The sequence below is a fragment of the Perissodus microlepis genome, chromosome 6 (genome assembly GCF_051167445.1).
Source record: "Perissodus microlepis isolate ML-2025 ecotype Zambia chromosome 6, ASM5116744v1, whole genome shotgun sequence".
Taxonomy (NCBI): domain Eukaryota; kingdom Metazoa; phylum Chordata; class Actinopteri; order Cichliformes; family Cichlidae; genus Perissodus; species Perissodus microlepis.
Window position 1 is genome coordinate 18,772,978 of NC_140466.1, and position 19,467 is coordinate 18,792,444.

General features: G+C 41.5%; 1 protein-coding gene across 4 annotated transcripts in view; it reads right to left on the bottom strand.

The window, feature by feature from the left end:
• Positions 1 to 19,043, bottom strand: part of pax5 (paired box 5) — a 56,129-nt gene extending 37,086 nt beyond the window's left edge. For 2 of the 4 annotated variants that reach the window (XM_084931287.1, XM_084931284.1), the window contains exons 1-3: positions 18,900 to 19,043; positions 4,180 to 4,345; positions 337 to 534 (exon numbers count right to left, since the gene is read on the bottom strand). In XM_084931287.1, the coding sequence (XP_084787413.1) occupies positions 337 to 534; positions 4,180 to 4,345; positions 18,900 to 18,945 (410 nt within the window). In that variant the 5' untranslated portion in view covers positions 18,946 to 19,043. Of the gene's footprint in view, positions 1 to 336; positions 535 to 4,179; positions 4,346 to 12,124; positions 13,425 to 18,899 lie in introns of those variants that run through there. The other 2 variants (XM_084931288.1, XM_084931286.1) reach the window with 1 other exon arrangement.
• Positions 19,044 to 19,467: the final 424 nt, after the last annotated feature.

The following is a 19,467-nucleotide window of genomic DNA, read 5'->3' on the forward strand; positions in this document are numbered from 1 at the left end:
TTACCCCCACACACCTTCCTTCCCTTTTGTCTGCCTCTTTTGCTCACTCCTTCTCTCTCTTATTTCACCATCCCTCCCTCTCTCTCTCTGCTTCTATGCTCAGGGGAAAGGGTTGTCATTGTACCATCGTGTTGAACCAGTGAGCTGCAGCCACTTCATACATATGGAGACTGGGGCCTCTTTACTATTCTCTTTTCCACTCCCAGACTCACACACAGGCACACACACACATAAAACACAGAGTATTATATTGCTCTGAGCTCTACCAATAGGCTGTACCTGTTGCTATACGCCCAAACTCAAACAAACATACACAAAGCATGCAGACTGTCGTACCTGTTAATGGAGCTGACGCTGGGAACACTGTCGTTGTCACAAACTCTCTCTGCTAGGAGCCTGTCCCGGATCTCCCAGGCAAACATGGTGGGGTTTTGGCGTTTGTAATCTGCGATTTTGTCGACCACTTTTGGTGTAGCAACCTTTGGTTTGGATCCCCCAATTACCCCAGGGCGGATACTGCCCGTTTCATAGTACCTGCCAATTAAAAGACACTTGCATTGATCATACGGGGAGGAACAAGTTAATAAAATCATATGGAATATGAAATCTGTAAATTCTGTTTTTAGTTTTTTGTTTTTTTTTATGCATACAGCTCCTTATTAAAATGTACCAAATCCAAACCTGAAAAAAAAACTTTAATTAAAAAAACATAAAAGAGAAACAAGGCCGAGTTTAGTTGGGTTAAAGTACTTAATCACGATTGTGCCGCCGCATCTGAAAATATTTCATGATTATAGGCAACTGTGCAAAAATGTTTCCATCCAAATAAGAATCTGAACATGCATTTTTTAAAAGCATGAGGTTGGTGCTCTTCTATACTTTCCTCATTTTCTCAAATATACATCAACAGGTGTGGAGTCAGATCTCAAGGCTCTTTACAGCACGAGGACAGTGAATAAACTAACACAGAGCCCAACAGTGTGGCTTTTTTTCTGTGTTTTTAACAGCGAATGGACAACAATGTAGGTCAGTGGCAGAGAGGAATAAGATACAAATGTGAAGGATTTTTTAAAAATAATTTTCTCCTTATCCTTTAACTCCTCTTCTTTCACCTATTGAAGCTGAAAAGTGGCCAGGTCATTTCTGTGACAGCATCAAAAATGCTGAAATAATTATTCAGAGTTCTGTTTCACTGCTAAATCGAGCAGAAGGGGAATCTAGACTCCAAAGAACCCAGATATAACATAAAGCAGCTTTCTGCTTTACTGCCCCTTTACTTCACCTCTCTTGGTGGTGGTTTGAACATTGCTCCACTTGGACTCAGCTATTTTCCCTTCAAGCTCTCCAACAGAGGAATGACCTTCCCTCCTGTGGTCAGGACTTATTTCTGGATTACACACCAAACATCGGACATGCTCCTCCTGTCTAAGGTCTTTTTTCCACTCACGATAGACAGCCCCCCCCCCCCCCCCCCCGCCCCCCCCAGTCTGTCATGTTGCCATGTCAATTAAAATAGTTTTTGCGGCCTGTAAATCTTCTTAGTGTCCAAATTTTTGATCACTTGTGATTCTTGTCCTAATTTGCTTAATTTGAGCTATGAAATGGGTGTGATTATTTGCTAATCCTCCATCAGCTGCATCTTTTTTTTTTTTTTTAATTTGAATTTCAAACAGAACTTTTTATTTGGGTAATTCTGACAATTGAAACTCCGTGTTGGTTTGGGCTGATCTTTTGAATGTGGCGAGGAATCACATCGCATAAAACAGGGAAGATCGCAAAAACAGCTTCAGTGCTCATGCGCTGCATGGACTTATGAATATTGCATTGCTCAGAACGCAATGAATGTTTGGCCCAAAGGTGGCTCATATCTGCCCACATGTGAATTCAGTCACAGTTCTCCTTAAAATGAGCCTGATGCCAGTTGTGTCATAACTTTTGGGATATTTTTGGACACATAATACTTTCCAGGGATGTACCTGCCCAGCAGCTGTGGAAAGTACCCCAGATGAGGTCCAAATGTGTCTGTTATATAGGCTTAAAATCCTCTTTAACCAAAAAGGTTCTGTATTAAATCAAAATATTGCCGTGGAAATATTTCCTCTTGAAAGCACCTTGAAGATTTAATGATTGCACTGTGTATTTATAATCTGTGTGTGGATAGAGTTTGTATCAAAGACTTTGTATTTATTCACACCGGTCAGATAATGCTGGTCAAATATACTGCAAATTCGAGGGAATCTTTCTGTATATTTGATCCTTTCTTTTAGTTTTCTTTATTTCTGTTTTATTTTGTATCTTTGACTGATTTGCTCAGCTCCTTCTCGCAAACAGAGACTCTGCTCTCGTTGGGATACACCTTGTTAAATCAAGGCGTGCTAAAACCCTCACTGCCAGTTACATAATGTTGCCGATTTCGCTGCAGATGTCAGAGTCAGCTGAAAGGCTAAATGCAATAAGCTCAAACACCTGTCACGCAACATTTTTAGTGCCTGACTCGTCCCGCGATCGGCTTCTGTTCTCTTAAGCAATTTCACGTTATTACGCAGATGCAGGAAGAGGATGGCACTGACACACACACATGTGCACACGGGGCGCACTCACACAACCGTTTCATGTCCACCATGGCTATGTCATGAATGTATTTGCATGCAGAAGGGGCATGGGGGGACAGGGGGTGGGAGGACAGCAAATGCGCTACACAGCTTGCAGAAAAAAGGGGGGATGCTGTGTGTGGATGCAAGCTGTCAGTCAGTCTTAAACCTGCTGCTGCTCTTCTCTCTCCCTCTCTCTCTCCACTGTACGGTAGAGTAATCCTTTCCGTGAAGATGCGAGTTCCTGTAAATGTGCACTTCCTTGTCTTTCTTTCTGTGTGTGTGTGTGTGTGTGTGTGTGTGTGTGTGTGTGTGTGTGTGTGTGTGTGTGTGTGTGTGTGTCGGGGGGGGTGTTCCACATTTTTGACTATTCACAGCTGGAGTATAAACACAGCTAAAGGAAAAACAATCTATTTTCAAATGGAAAACTATTTAAATTATTCACAGCTGAATCATTGGTGAATAAACGAGCGTAGTTATTGATATCTGCACAACGATGAGCCAATACACACACACACACACAAACACACACAGGGTGGTAGAGTTGGTGTTTTTGTTCTGCTGGCACCAGAGAGAGAGAGAGGAGAGGATAAAACAACCCTCCCTCCCTCCTTCCATCCCTCGATCCCCTCCCCTCCTCCCCCCTCACGGTAACGCTTCAGTGAGTTGAACGGCCAGGAAAGGGGAGAGAGAGAGAGGGAAAGAGAGAGATAGAGAGAGAAAGACGGAAAGAGAGAGACGGAGAAAGAGAGGCATGGGAGAACAATGAGCAGCACATTTTTTGATATAGCTGAGGGTCGCTGTAGCTAATCCTTCCCCTCCGTCCTCACAAATGGTCTCTCTGTCTCTCATTCGTTTTTCTTTTTCCTGCACTCGTCTTCTTTAACACGCCTTTTCCCTTTTGATTGTGTCCCTTGTTCATGTCTTTCTCCCATTCTCCATCTCCCTCTGTCATTTTTTTGGTGCAGAAATATGGTGCCACTTTCATTTTGATGCTAATTCCAAAAAGTGATGAATCTTTTCCCTTTTGTCCCCCTTTCTTCTCTGAGGGACGGAACGAACAGGGATTTACTCTTGAATTTAGCTTTGAAAAAGGCAGAGGGAGAGACAGAAAGAGAGAGAAAAGGGGGAGTGAGGAGAGACACAGAAATATGTGGGGGGGGGGACAAAAAAATACAGGATATAAGGAGAGGGGAGAGGTGAAAAGCAAGAAAAGAGCAGAGAACCGTGTGAGAGAAGTAAGAAGCAGAGCGAAAATGGAGGCACTTTGGAAGACGCAGCTTGTGCATGTGGAGGAAACTGAAGAACACAGCAGAACTGACACCAAAGGAGTCAGTATGACCTTACAGGAGCTTCAGTCTGACACAGGCTGGTTCACCTGTGTGTTCTTTTCACCTGATGAAAAAAAACTAACCAGAAAAACACAAATAAATCCAACAAGTAAAGGTGAAGATACTTGGTCTTCCACTGCATAGTTTAAAGGTTAACTTATTGTGAAAAGGGATCCTTTAAAGTACTGAATGAGGAGGTTGATGTGTTTTGATCACCCCAGAACACACACGAGTGTAGGTGCTGGTCGGCTTCTTACCTGCCCAGTATCTTGCTGACACATCCATGGCTGACTCGTAGCTGGCGTGAGATGTCGCACGGCCGAACCCCCTGATGGGCAAGTTCTACTATTCGCTGGCGAACTACATCTGGGAGGGGTCTGCCATTTACGAACACACCTCCAAGCTGGTTCACGCCACCATGTCCTAGAAGAGAATGAGAATTTGAGATGGGCAAGAAGCCAATGAGGAACAACAGAAAGATATGCATAAAAAATTGCACTGAAATCAAAGATAACCTTGAAATCTAACTCGATATGCAACCAAAAAAAAGGACTCAGTGGAAATTCATTACAAAATCCTCTCATTTCCTCGGATTATATTCTTGATACATAACAGACAGTTGGATAGGCAAGAGTCAAAGATCTTGGATGTAACTTTTTCAACACAATCAAACATACAAATTGATCCATTATCCTTATACTCGCATATCAAAGACTGACCAAGACTTGGTTCAAGTTAAAGGTCAAAACAATATCAGACAGAAGAACACAAAAACTTAACAGCTTCACTGTATAAAGTAGCAGCAAAAACCAGCTTGTTTAAGGGCATTTCAGACAATCTTTACACCTCATATCAGCACTAAGGTAGTCTAGTCTGCAGCACAGCAGTTAGAGTCTACTTCCTCTATTTTGGGAAAAGGTCAATTGATTGGTTCGTATATAGTGCTTTTCCATTCTACTTAAACACTCGATGAGCTTTATTTTAATACCATCACTTCTCATTCAGTAAATTGATGCTGGATCTGTGCCATTAACAGCTTGTTTCTGTACATTTACATTTGTTTGCCTGAGAAATAGTTACTTCAGCAACACTTTCTAGGCTGCAGTCCCACAGCTGTTGGCCCTTGGCTTAGCTGGCTTAGCTTAGTTAATTTACTATCTCAAATACATCTGTTTTCTCTCCCGCCTGTGATTTATCCTGCTCAGCATAATAATACTATTCCAAAGTGCAAACTTTGCCCAATTTCACCAGGGGCAGGCTAAGCAAAGATTTTGAGTAAATGAAGGGATTTTAATTAATTATTGACCAAGGCCTTGCCTTGGCCCCTTAGCGAAAGACACGGCTAATATTCCCTCTGAGGGATGAAGGGATGAAAGTATAAGGAAATGAATGAAAGACAGCAAAAGTAGAATACAAGAAAAAACTAGCTGAACCTTTGCATAATTGAATAAACTTCTTCTGTATCCATAAGTCACAGAAAACCACAGCCGTCTATTAGAAAGTTGCATAAACAGATTTAAACAGCAGCCACAACTGACAAGGGCAAAACTGCAAAGGAGATCTGTGATCTGTGTCCATCTAGTTTCTTTCAGCTTTCCTATAGTAGAAAATATCCAAGCTTCTACTGACTGGAAATACATTTTGAGCAGGTCAGCAGCATATCACAGAAGATGCACTTAAACAGACTACAACATTTATACATTTGTAAACACCACGCTGTGAGACCCCGTGAGCCGGGCCAGGTCAGAATCCTGGAATTTGAGGTAAATGATTAAACCACAGCATCCACCAACAGAAATGCTGCATGTGAGCAGAAAACAGTAAGAAAGATCAGGACTGGTTCCCCGGGTTTCTTAAACATATATATATATATATATATATATATATATATATATATATATATATATATATACATATACATATACATATACATATATATATATATATATATATATATACATATACATATACATATACATATATATATATATATATATATATATATATATGTGTGTGTATATGTTTCCCTCCAAAGGCGAAGTTTAAATGAAATAGAAATATTTTTTTTTCAACCATTTAATCCACTGGCTTTTGTATTACCATAGTGATTACGTCTTTAGGGGAAACACACACACAGAGACACACACTCTCCCACACACACTAATCCTAGCTGTGGGGGTAATAGATTTTAAACACATTACCCCAGCAGGGATACCCCCTAAAACACCATGCTGTCCCCTGAACCTGTCCCCCTGTCCTCAACTTCTCTCCATCAGCATAAAATAAAGAAAGACACACACACACTTTCACAGCTTTCTCCAGCATAAATATAAATAGGTCAATACAGGGGAGATAAATACAAAAATGTGAAGAGTGGAGAGTCTCATTCTGTGAAATCAAACAAAGCTATTTCCAAATGGCTAACGTGGACGGCGACTCGCTTCCTTACTGCTTTATTTTTTTTTTCAGATAGAAGAAGTCTCATTATGCAGACGTCTGCTGCAGAGCACAATTTGAAAAGCAATCGCTCTTTATGAAAGACAGGAAAACGCAGGCAGAGTAATATGACCCTGTGAGCTGGGCTCAGCCACAGCTCAGAGACAAGCAGCATGAACTTTACCATCAGCTGTGTTTAATCGATTTGTTATTTACTTTTAAACCTGTTCAATCAAAGAAGTCATTCACCCAATTAGCGCTTATGTATTGTCATTTTTCATATTTCCGCTCTACACGTTTAGTGGATTCATCGGGGGAATACTGCAAAGCTTCTGAAGACTGTTTGCTTCGTATAGCATCAGATGTGTTACTATCCTGGGTTTGGATGTCCTAAATTTATAACAAACTGGAAGGACGGAGTTCGGAAGACTTCACACAGATTTGAATGATGTACTGTAGACGCTACTGAGTCACACTTCATCAAAATGTCAGAGCTTTTGGGAAATTTACTGTAGAACAGAGACTAAAGGTCCCTGTCTGCTCTAACTCTATGAATAAGAAATGTTAAATCTCACCTCTTTTTATTAACTTAACAGTGGATTTGCAAATCATCCAGTGCTGAGGTACCATGTTTTTTTTTAATGTTCTGCATGCAAAAAGTTTCTTCGTGCTTTCATTATATTTCAGATGGCTAATAATACAGTAATGTTACGTTGAGATATAGCAGGGGCTGAATGAAGAGGACCATTCATCTGAAATAAGAAACGTGTTTTATCCTTGTGATAAGCTCTTCATGAGTTCTTGATGTCTATTATCTATTTTATTTTCCTGTTTTATTTCCCATTAAGGATATTTCTGGCTTTCAAAGGCTTTTTTCATATTAAAGGTTACTGTGAACTCATTGCTCTTGAAAGCATACACAGTAACGAGTCAAATGGAACTAGTTTTATTTAAAACATCCAAAATCACAATTGACAAATTTGCTCCGGTGGGCTACATAACTTGAACAACATCATAGCCCCCTTTATCACCCTTAATTCCTCCAGTAAACTTCCCAACCATACGTTTTGTAAAACACGTGAACAGATTTTATGTATTTATCACAAAATTCATAATCAGAATTTAAGTAGAAGAGATGAGCCTGCTCATAGTCATTCATAGGCAGTCAGTTGACCCTCCTGGAGCCTACAGGGCACCCCTGACCCTACTGTTTTTGTAATAAGGGATCAATTTGTTGATCTACTGTGGCGGATTCATAAGACTTTACTGGGAATACTCACTGCCCAGTCCTGTACAGCATTCGCAGAGACATCTCACACACGTACAGTTTCAGATCTTCCTCAAAGCAAGAAAGAGTCAGCTGACCTCCACTGGAGAAAGTCAGCTCTCTGACTCTTTTTTGACATTCTGTGAATACCTTATAAGGTTGTCTAAATGTGTAAATGCATTTCTCTTCCTCCTCTCTTTATTATTATTTCCTATAACCTCTCAAGGAATAAAAGAACGTTTTTTTCTAGAATGGTTTATAGAAGCCTACTGCGCTACTTCCTCCTGACCAAAGGTATCTGCAGAGAAGACGCTCCCTCGCTCTCGCTCTCCCTCCCTCCCTCTTCCTCAGATAAGAGTAAATGAAATGGTTCCTTTCACCCTTCCTATCTGGGCCAGGGCATGAAATACGCCTTGCTTTGTAAAGAGATGGAGAGGAATGACTTGTGACCTACAAAAACCTCCCGATAACTATTTATTCACTTATCTGTGTATTTACTGTTGGTATTAGGCGTTCAGACTCTCACCATTCTTGGGGTAGGCTGTGTGGATTATGTGTTTGAAATTTATTTTTCTAAGCCCATAAATACTGATAGGGAGAAACGCAAATCTATAAAAGCATTTGTTTATCGACCTCAGTAGCGTAATTCTCTGAATACGCTGTACAAGTTCTCATTTCAGAGTGTTATATGCCATGTTTAGGCATCAGGCTGGAGAGGTGAACGGTGCTAGCCCAGAGCAAGGCTGAGTAAGAGAACTCAGACGTTTCTCCTAATTTTAGAAGAAATGATTTCCTTTCTTGTCCTTAAAACTAATTACAGAAGAAACCCGGGCTGATGTTCCCACAGCTGGGTGGGTTTACTGACAGATGCCAGTAATTCATCCCTCTGACCAAGCAAATTAACCACTTGCTCACAGAAATTCAATCAGCAGCTCAGGAGACTTTGTTGCAGAATGAAGATTTTGCCAAATTACTAGCCTTGGCTTTTAAATATCTTTCTACTGAACCTCTGAAGTCTCCAGAGGTGGTGGTAGTGTGGGGGTGTTGGCAGAGACAGCAGCTTCATTTTCACCCTGCCAGGGGACCAGCGGTCATTATGCATCCCTCTTGTATTTTATTTATTTACCCTTTATAGGAGCTGCCTTAAGAACCTAGCGCCACCTTAAACGTTTGATTGATTCACTGTTTCCGGGAGGGGGGAAATACAGAGATAAAGCAGAATATATTCGCGCTCCCCCATCCAGAAAATAAGGTCCATTAGGCTCTCTGTCTCTCTCTTCCAGCCACATTCCTCAGTGTCTCTCTCACTCTCTCTCTTTCCCTCTGTCCACATAGCTCTCTCTCTCATCTCTCATCTGGGCCGTCACGGCCTGACGACTCAAAAATAAAGCAAAAGAGAAATCGCGACAAAACGCCACCGGTCCCCTCTCTCTTTTCTCCGCTCCCTGTCTTAGAGGGGGAAGAAAGGAAGAAAAAAAGCAACTAGAAATTACTTTAGGCCGAAAACCTGTTTGGAAAGTCGCCTGCGAGAATACAGATGAAGCAAATTTCCTTGAGCAAACAGTGGATAGATCGGTGAGATGTGCCAGGCGGGCGTTTTGGACGTATAGTGCTATTTTGTATTTTCTTTACGTGAACAGAGGGATAATTAATATTTGGTGGAAGAATCGAGGCTCAAAGAAACTCAAAGAGGAAAAAGTCCCCCAAAACTAAATAATTTAAAGTAAACTTCATATTTGCAGCGGACACTGATTATGACGATGGCGTCTGAGTCGATCTGTTGGATTAAGATTAATCCATTTTTTCCACATTTCTTTGCTATTGTTCCGGCTCAGTGTAGCTCTGCATTAGAAAGTCAGATCTATATTTTCTTTACGCTATAACTCGCGAGTCTCTACGGTAGGCCACGGCCTCGCCTACTTAATATTCAGCATGCCTCTATTACCATTACAATGCGTGATTATGAAATTCAACTCATTACCATCACAATTACCTGGTATAGATATTTTAAATATCCCTATTTTATGGTGTTGCTCGTGGTAGAAATAACTCTTTAAAGTTAGTGAGTGCTCAGGCTTGTTATGAGCCACATATGTGGGCTATTCACGTTTCAATCGTCGTTATAAAAGTGTGTAAGGCAAATGATTGTAGGGAATGAGATTTTAAGCAAAAATAATAGCAAGAAAAATAATATTAATTATAAGTGTCAGCCGTGTAGGTGAAAAACCTCCGATTTTTGTCAAATAAAATATTTGGGAAAGGCTTTTGGGACGAACACGCACTTGTTACGCCCTCACAATAACACATGAAACTTTAGGATCGTGTGTTATTGCCTCTGCTTTAAATTTAAAAGTCTGTGGCCCGTATGCTTCACAGACTTCCTGATGAGGTGAAGTACACCTACACACCCGTTGGCACGCACACACGCACACCCACACTGGCATGGAGCGCACATCCAAACTCTCCCAACAACATTTCCACGCGTCACAGTCGATTCCTCCCGACCTCTCTCTCTCTCTACCTTTGACATTTTTAGGTGTAATCGTTTTAAAGCGTCTCCGCGCTTTGACATATATAACTTTAGCCCCGCCGCTGCCATCAGCACCGCGGATCATTGGCTTTGCTGAAACGGCAGGGAAGAGGAAACGTGATTCGTTCTAGCTTTTGGATACGTGTGTGCAGCACTTTTTTTTCTCCTTCTTCTTCTTCTTTTCTTTTCTTTTTTTAAATCCCACAGAGCAACACACCGTGGGAAACTATGTCAGTCACATAACACGGCTTCTCTCCGGGACTAAAGTGCAATATAACGCATAATCTATTAGCCACACGCTGAAACGCTTGTAGGACGCTTTATTTGACTTTTGAGTGTAAAGAGAAAACACAACATGTACTGCCACCGTGCAGCCTGCTGATTTAGGGGGTGACATTTTTTATGTAAATTTGCAAAAAAAACCAAACCCGAATTTAACAGTTTAAACGTCTTTTTGAGCATCAGCCTTCAGTCTTTACTGCCTAACACCCTAAATAAAAACACTGCAGCAGTTTCAGTGCAAACTGTAATAAACCTGACATTTTGCTTATAAGTACAGCAGAGGTTTTGTGCTCAAATTCAGAATGATTAATATTAGCAGAAGACTTTCTTCTTTTTTGTTATTATCACTGTTTGACTCTTTCTTCATAAATACGCAGAGGTGCGCAGCAGCACATTTTTGGAGAGGGGAAAATGAACCGAAAAAACAAAGCAGGCTCCGCCATGTCACGACTGAGTGACCAAAAGTTGATCCCCATCCTTCTGCACAGCCTTCCCCTTCCCCTGTATATATATATATATATATATATATATATATATATATATATATATATATATATATATATATATATATATATATATATATATATACAGCTATACCCTGCTGAAGTGTCCTCAAGCAAGACACTGAGCTACATAAAACTGTGTCCTGCTGTGTCGTAAAAACGAGGGCTTATTTTTGTAGGTACTCGCATAAAATTTCAAAATCTCCCGGATCTGTGTGTGTGTGTGTGTGTGTGTGTGTGTGTGTGTGTGTGTGTGTGTGTGTGTGTGAAGTGCAGTCTAACCTGGTTATGTGCAGAAACACTGCGGTTACTGTTTGTGGATCAGGTTCAGCTTTTAGTCATGCTTTGTTACCCCAGTCTCTCTCTCTCTCACTCTCTGTCTCTGTCTCTCCCACTCTCTCCCATTCTCTCTCTTTCCCTCTCCCCGACCCTCTCTGACCCCTGAACTTCTTCGCTTCAAAAGAGGGAAGCACAGCAAACCATCTCCCACAAAACATCAAATCCGACACAATGTGCGCAACCGGCATTTCATCACACGATTCACAAATCCCCTCAGCTCCTCATTCTACCCAAAACTCATGTCGATTTACACTTACTTGGCATTTTAATATGCACATTTATGAAAAATGATACAGCTTTAAATTGTAAGAAACAATTGGTAAGGTAAGTAATACAAAAAAATGTATAATTTCATAAGATATAAGATTTGTAAATGTTTTCTGTCCATATTTAAAGACTGAGAAAATATCCACATTGTAAAGTCACTTATAATTGATTTTTTTTTCAAATAATAATAAGAAAGAATAACAAGCAGCCTAAAGATACGCGTGCGCAACAAATTTGTAAAGTACTTTCAAACAATCCAATATTAAACACTTTCTGTATTTGAAAAAGAAAATGCCTAAAATGTTTGTTTTGTTTTGTTTTTTGAGTTCTCCGAAATCGGGAGCTCCTATTTAAATTAAATAAAACAAAACAAAAAAACACGTTTTCATATGTTTTTGTATATATTCTTACAAATAAATCGACATTTCAGTTCTTCGAATTATGATTTTTATTTATTTTTTTATTTATTTTTTACTCTTTGCTGTTATTGTTGCACATGCACGCAGAGCTGTCGGTCTGGGAGACAGTTCAGTTCAGGGCAGATGCAGATGAAGGAAATTATAAACGCATACACTTACTGTGCATTGCCGCAAACGGGTCGTGCTTACAGTGAATCTCCATCGGAAAGATGGGGCTGGAGGGCCCCAGCGAGCTATTACGAGTCTTAAAAAAATGCCACCGGACTCCTCGCTTCAGTCGGCCAATATTACTGAAAGACCGTGACCTCCAATGAATGAAAAGCGCCTGTTTCCCTTTAAAAGAGGGAACTTTTTTCTTCTTCTTGATTAAAAAATAAAATACGATGCTGGCAAGGCGACACTTTGTGATAAACTGGTACAACGATATTAAAACATCGAAAATGGAGGATTTGCAGTTGGATGGGGAAGAAAGAACCGGCCTCAAAAATATGAATCAAAGATGGGCCCCCTCCTCATGGGGATGGGACACAACAGCGGGTCTATTCTGGCGTCTCCTAAACCAGAGGAGGGAGACGACGGCGTAAGCTTTCATTCCTTCAGCTTCTCATTATCACCAAGTTGCACCAGTCCCGGGTCGTAAAAATATTGAGGTAATGTTAAAAGTTTTGCCAAAAAATAAAAAATAAACACGCAAAATAAACAAAGTAGCCTTCCCTCCTTTCTCTCCTTCTCGGTCCGCTGGCCGTGACCCCTGAACTGAGACTAACCTGGCGGAGGCTGAACTTTCTCCTCTCAGTCTGTTCAGAAATATTTAAAAAGACAAACATTAAAAAGAGCTTTTAAAAGACAAAAATATTCGTTACAGATCCACTCGCGGCTGTATTTTGTCCCAAGTTCTTTTTTGCACATTGCTTCTTGCGATAAATCGTCCTCGGTTGCTTCTACGTGAAAACTCGGTTATCTCCCATCAACATAAAAAACCATGAAAGACAGCGGATAAGTGCTCACATCTTGAAGATTCACATCCCCCCAAAAAAGAAAAGTAAAATACAGAAAAAGTGCACAGGAGGAGGGTGTGTGGGGGACGCGCTCTCCCTCTTTCTCAACAGAAGGTACTGAAGATGACTTGATATCTGTTGCCTTGTTTGAAGGAACGAAAGGCAGCACTCAGCCCTCGGTCACTCTTTCTCCTTCCTCCTCCTTGCTGACCAGGAACCCTGCACAAACGAAGATGCGGGCTTGTGCGTGAGTTTTGATTTCTTTCGCGCCGGAGAAGAAAAACAGTTCTCTCCGAAATTAAAAAAAAAAAAAAAGATCTACTTTTCTCCGCGCTCAAAGCACAAAAAACGCCAAAGACTGCGATTCAAGTCTGTACATAAACGGGCTTCTTTAACTATACAATGGAAAGCTGCCTGCGCCCAGCGTCCGCGGTGGCGCACGGCGAGTTTCAGGACCTGGTCTCGTGCGGACAGCGCCCGCGCTCCCAACCCCCTGGAACCCTAACCTACACGCGCCGGCCAGCTGCCCGTCACTCACAGGGAATCTGGCCAATCACAGCGTGAGCGCGAGCCACACGTCACCGCCAGCCCCAGATAGAATCGGGCGGGGGAGGGTGGCGATTGGCTCGAGCGAATCCCGTAGACCAATGACGCCCCGCAGATTTACGCGTCAGCCAATGGTGAGGCTCAGCGAAGGGACGCCCGGCTCGGGGAGTAGATGATCATATGTTTAATTTCAATTAACGAAGTAAAAAAAACTAATGCCTTTATACCCATTTGCGCTCAATTTATTCATGTCAATATTAAATGGCTAATTAATTGAGTATTACTAAAAATGAGGCTTAGTTGCAGCAGGCTTTTATAAATGAAGGGATGCTGAAGAACTTAAATAGCAAGTGTCCATCTTTCTGTTGCATGAGTAACTGTAGCTGTAAGTGGACAAAAGTAGATTTTATAGGCCCACAGCCTTTCTGGGAAACGCGTTTGAGTAAAAAATTAAAATAAAATTAAAAAAAACTAAAATAAATAAAATCTTTATATTCACGTAAGCACAGGCCTACCAAAGTCAGAGTGTTTTTGAAAACAACTGGCCCTGCATTCTTTCTCTGTTTCCTCCCTCTTCCTTCAGCACAATTCTATAAATCTTTAGCTAGGGGGACAACTGGGAGAAAACATATGAAACGTGCATTCCCACTCATTACCTAATTGATCGCGGATCCAAACGGATGTCGGTTTTTACGAAAAGCAATTGGCGAGCTGCGCGTTTACTCACCAAACTACAAGAGGGGATTCAATACGCGCTCGTCCCACTTGATTTGAGAGGGCATATCGAAGCCTCGCTCCTGTAATATTAACCAAGCAAATAGCCTAAAGCATGAGCCAAATTAAAAAGTGTTATTTCCTTTCTTCCTGTGTCTAGACATTTAATCGTTTTGGTGCATATGTGCCGCATGCACACATAAACCCCTCTGATTAGATATATTTGTACAGTCATTCGCAGACACTTAAACAGGAGGCAGAATCGCACAAGTCATTTCTGCCTGTCTAACAGCATCACTAAGCATGCGGCTTTTGTTACAATCTGTCAAGTCAGTATCACAATGGAGACCTAAACAACAACCACAACAGTCTTTAGGTTATTCTGCCTACCTGTCAAGCTTATCCTCAAAAGACTTACGAGCTCGATGTACCTCAAGGCAATGCACAGTTACTGGAAAAGGTCAGTTTGTGATATGATTGAGTCTATTTAATTGTTTAGATTTGCAGATTTCTTGATTTGCAGTTGTTAGCGTCTTTCCTCTGCTCCTCTCATGATCTGCACTTCTGCTCATTTTAAAGCGCGCATCAGCCCAGGGAGCTCATTTAAACTCAAGTACAGCATAACTAGAAAATAAAAAGTTATCCCTAAAATGAAAAATAACACATCTTGACGCTGTTTCAGATTTTTTTCTGAAAAACTGGAAGCTCGGAGGCTTTGGGGGTTTTGCTTTCTGGTTAGACTGGCTCCTCAGTATGAGATGTTTGCGGAACTAACCACGAGGGGGCGTTCAACCTTGGGCAACACGCCCTTACCCGCATGCACGTGCACACACATACACACGAAGACAAGACGTGGCCTACAGGAACTTTACCATGAACATACCTTAAGTTAAGTCTTCCAAGTAGACAAGTGAAGGCCTAGAAGGACCAAAATATCTCCTAAAACAGGAAGGACAATAATCCCAGCACGGGATTACTGTATATCAAACATTTTCTTTCTTTCTATTTTTTTTGTCTGTTTCACTAACCCAGACATCCAAAACACAAAATGTGTTTTCATGAATCTCCATTGATTCCACGTCTCTGTTCTTTAATCCACTGAAAGTAGACCCTGTTTTCAGCATCCACGCTAATCCTCATTCATATTTCACATCTCTTTGCTGGGTATTCATCAGTTATGAGGCCTCGTGGAAGAACACGACAGACAGCAGACGAGCCTCATTCTGTTTTTAGGCTTGCATTTTTCTTAACATTAAAATAGAAAAAATTAAAACACAAAGAAGTAGTAGTAATATTTTTAATTTTGATATTTAGATACCTACACCTCAGGCCTGAATTTAGGCCACAAGACGAACAAAATGTCGAAAAGCAGGGAACCGCTGATAATACTGAAAATTCTCTGAAGTGGGACCAAGAGTGGGGAAAAAAATCTCCTGGCCTCGTGACGTTTAAAATATGCCTAAATGAACCTAGTTTTAAAATATGACAATATCTCATTTTACTTTCTATATAAATATAAACTACTACTAGTAAATTCGTAATATATATTGTATTGGCGGAGCAGGTTATTTTGCTATCTTGTCTCCAAACAAAGACTCAAAAACAAAACCTGCCATATGATACTTTACGTATTTCTGTCACTGAATCCGTTCTCCTTCTGCACCCAGTCTGTTTTTATTTACTGAGATATAGACACGAGCGCTTCTCTCCCCACAGAAGTAAATTACAGCCGTCGCTCTTGTCTCTCCGATTTGCAAATTAAATACATAAGCAATTAAAAAATCCAAACACAATCAATCATGTATACAAATTGTTGTTGCTTTAGGGTTTGAAATTTGGAGAAAACTTCAATCAGGGTAGGACGACTTTAATCCGGGGATCCAAATCCATTACCATATTTCATTACCTCTCCACTGCTGGAAACGGGAGGATGGGAGGGTGGTAGTGGTGGAGGAGGAAGAAGAAGAGGAGGAGAAGGATGAAGGGTTTGTAGACTTTTTTAAACGTTAGTAAGAATGTGGTGGAGTTGTGATAATCATTTGGAGGCAAATTGAACCCACTGTTGTTGTTTAGGAGTTCCCCCCTTTCACTCCAGCTCTCCCTTTTCCCTCTATCCGCCAAGAAGGCTTCGGCTGTTTTGCTTTTTTACGCCCGAGCCTCAAAACGAAAAAGCAATGAAAAATTAATAGCGCATGTTAACTCCACCAGCTCGTTTATTACACGCCCGCTGACTGTAAACATAATGAGAAAGCTCCCGTATCTCTTCTTAAGTTTTCATTTGCTTATAAAATATAAAAGTCATAACTAATAAATAAAATATATGGACTAGAGAGTGAACCGTCTTGGACTTCCCGGGGTGGAACTCGACAGTGTGCCGAGCAGGTAAATCACTGAGACTGCTTGTCCCACCCACAGGCCCGATCAGATGGTCCTATTTGTAATCATTTGGCTCTTTCATAATGCAAGTAAAGACCAGTCTGTCATCTGTCAGGTGGAATAGAAAGCCCTCATGGCCGTATATCAGCCTAGTTTCTCTACTATGATGGGGCACTTGAGGTCAAAGCTAAAGCAGGCTACGCCATGTGAGGTCATGGTTGTCTTTCTCCCTCCCCTCCCCTGCCTCACTTCTTTCTCTCTTCCATTTTCATGGTATCGGTTGTGCATCACATAGTGTACTCTGCACAGTTTAGTGAGCGTTTTGCTCAACAACTTTTATACGGTGGCGTGTCAGCTTTGACTTTTGGAAAACACAAATGCTGTAGATGAAGCTTGAATGGTCAGAGTAGTGCAGAGCAGTTCACGGGGTTTCTGGGGCGCCTGCATAAAAACAGGCTGGTAGAGAATGACGCAGAAGAATATACGCAGAGAAACGATATCACTGAGTGGGTCGTATTACTCTCAATACACCTGTATTTTACTGTGGACAGAAGACAGGCCAAGGGGAGCTAACATCATATACGGGTGTTGAAAATGTCTTATAAGACAGATAAATGCCTTGCGTGTTGTTGTTGTTGTTTTAATAATAATTCACAGAAATAACAGCCAAGCTAAATGGAAAGAATCGAGCCTTGCTCTTTCACGCACTACCAGAAGCTTTTCTAGATTCACGTTCTTCCCCATTGATTCTCCTTTGTACTCCAGGCACGTATCTTAAAGTGAGAGGAAACATGGAGAGGCCGTAGGTACAGGCCCCGGGCCCAGAAGACTTTACACATCAGCATGGGAGGGGCCCTCCTTTAAACTCTGATTTCCTCAGTGGCTAAAAGGCTATCATCCAATTGCTACAAATCCCATCGTTTTCACCGTTTATCAGGGGCTAGGCCCACTCCACAAAAGACTGCAGAGGAGCCCTGACTTGTCTTACAGAGCAGTGGCAACATCTGTAGAGAAATTTTCAAAGAAGGGTGACCCCAAGATAAAAAAAAATAAAATTCTATTACAAGACAAAGTGCCATGCTCTCAAAAGTCCTCCTTGACGCAATATAGTATAAATGAATGCGCAAAACAGCATTAACTGCAGTCTGAACCTCTATTAAAAATGTTATTCAACAGCTGTCTTAAATCTGTGAGCGTACATTTCAATATTCTTTCTAACAGGCAAAAGGAGGGGTCACGAAAGCAGATGTTGCCCGTTCAAAGAGGCTGATCACCTACCCAGTTTCTTAATGACAAACGACGTTTTATCAATGCAGACACAGCGGGCAGCAATATGAAATGATGTGATATCCATTGGGTGCCATAACAAGGTCGATGGCCTGATCCATTGCTGTACCAGACCCTGCTGTTTTATGAATAGGCCTATAGGAGATTAACCTGTTGAATAAAATAATGGAGACACGAAGGAAAGAGTCGAGTTCACATCCTTAAGAGAGTTGCATTTGACTGAAACGACCAGAGACGCCAACTTCTGTTTAACAAACTAGAAAAACAAATAATATCTCACATGGCCACCCTCACAAGACGCATTTTACACATACATTTGTGAGACGTGGAGATACACAGGGACCACGATCTTGCGCAAATCCACGTTGCCTTTCAGTTCTAATCACCCACCCGGTACTAAGCTAACCCCATCAGGTGATTGACCAACACGTGGAGATGACCTGAAGCTCAATGCCACCCAAACCCAGCAACTTCAGCCACTTTTCCTTCTCTGCCAGCAAATGACGAAAATAATAATAAATACAAAATAGCAAATAAACACCAAAACATATCTTTTGAAGAAGCAAAATTATAAACCGACAGCACTCAGGCACACTTTTTATCTTCCTTATCTCTTTAAATGAAGCCTAAGGAATTTCTAAAAGACAGCAACACGAAGACTAAAAGTTTCTGCACTTGTCCACAAAAGTCACAAACTTGAGAGAAAACATTGCAACTAAAGCACATTTTACACTTCAAAGTTAGCACAAAAGTTTACGGAGTGTTTCATTGCAGAGATCAACTCCAGAAAACTTTTTCATAGTTTTTGTAATAGTTTAATAACTTAGAACGGCTTTAAAGCAAGTTTTTTTTAAAGAAACGTTTGTAAAAAGCTAAACTTTAACGTCAATTTAAAAGTTTTGTCGTAAATAAAATTTAAAGGCAAGAAAAGCACGAGTTCACTAGATAAGCAGATGAGTTCTAGCTCTTGATGAGTGCAAAAATATAGCCAGAGTGAAACGGCGCGACCCTACCTGCTCTTCCCAGCCGCAGCGCAGGACTCTTGGGCCCCTGGTCCATGTTACTCGGTTAGAACAGGGGGAGGCGATGGAGGGAGAAAAAAGGAAAAGATCAAAAACTTTTTTCCAGCGTCTCCCTCTCCTCCTCCTCTCTCTCTCTCTCTCTCTCCCTCTCCCTATCTCTCTCCCTTTCTGGGGCAGTTTTCTTCTCTCCCCCCTTTCTCCCCCCCCCCTTTTTTTGTCCCCTACTTTTGGGGCGACTTGTAGGTTGAAATAATTCGACCCTTCCGCTCCCTATTGCACTCCCTGCAAGTGCTCAGTCAGCTGCAACTAAACGCTTTAGGTGGAAAAAGGGCTTCGGGGGGAAGCGTGAAATGATCACGCCGAGTAAAAGAGCCGCTTTCTCAATGTGCGCTCATGTCCTGTCCTTTTCCTGCACGAGCTTGCACACACAAATTCAATGGGTGTACGCGCTCACGTGCACACATTAACGTGCGCTCCGACGCACGCGCACGGCCCTGCATACATAACATGCAACTTACAACCGCCACCCTTCCCTTCAGGGCCGCGCCCCCTCCCTCGC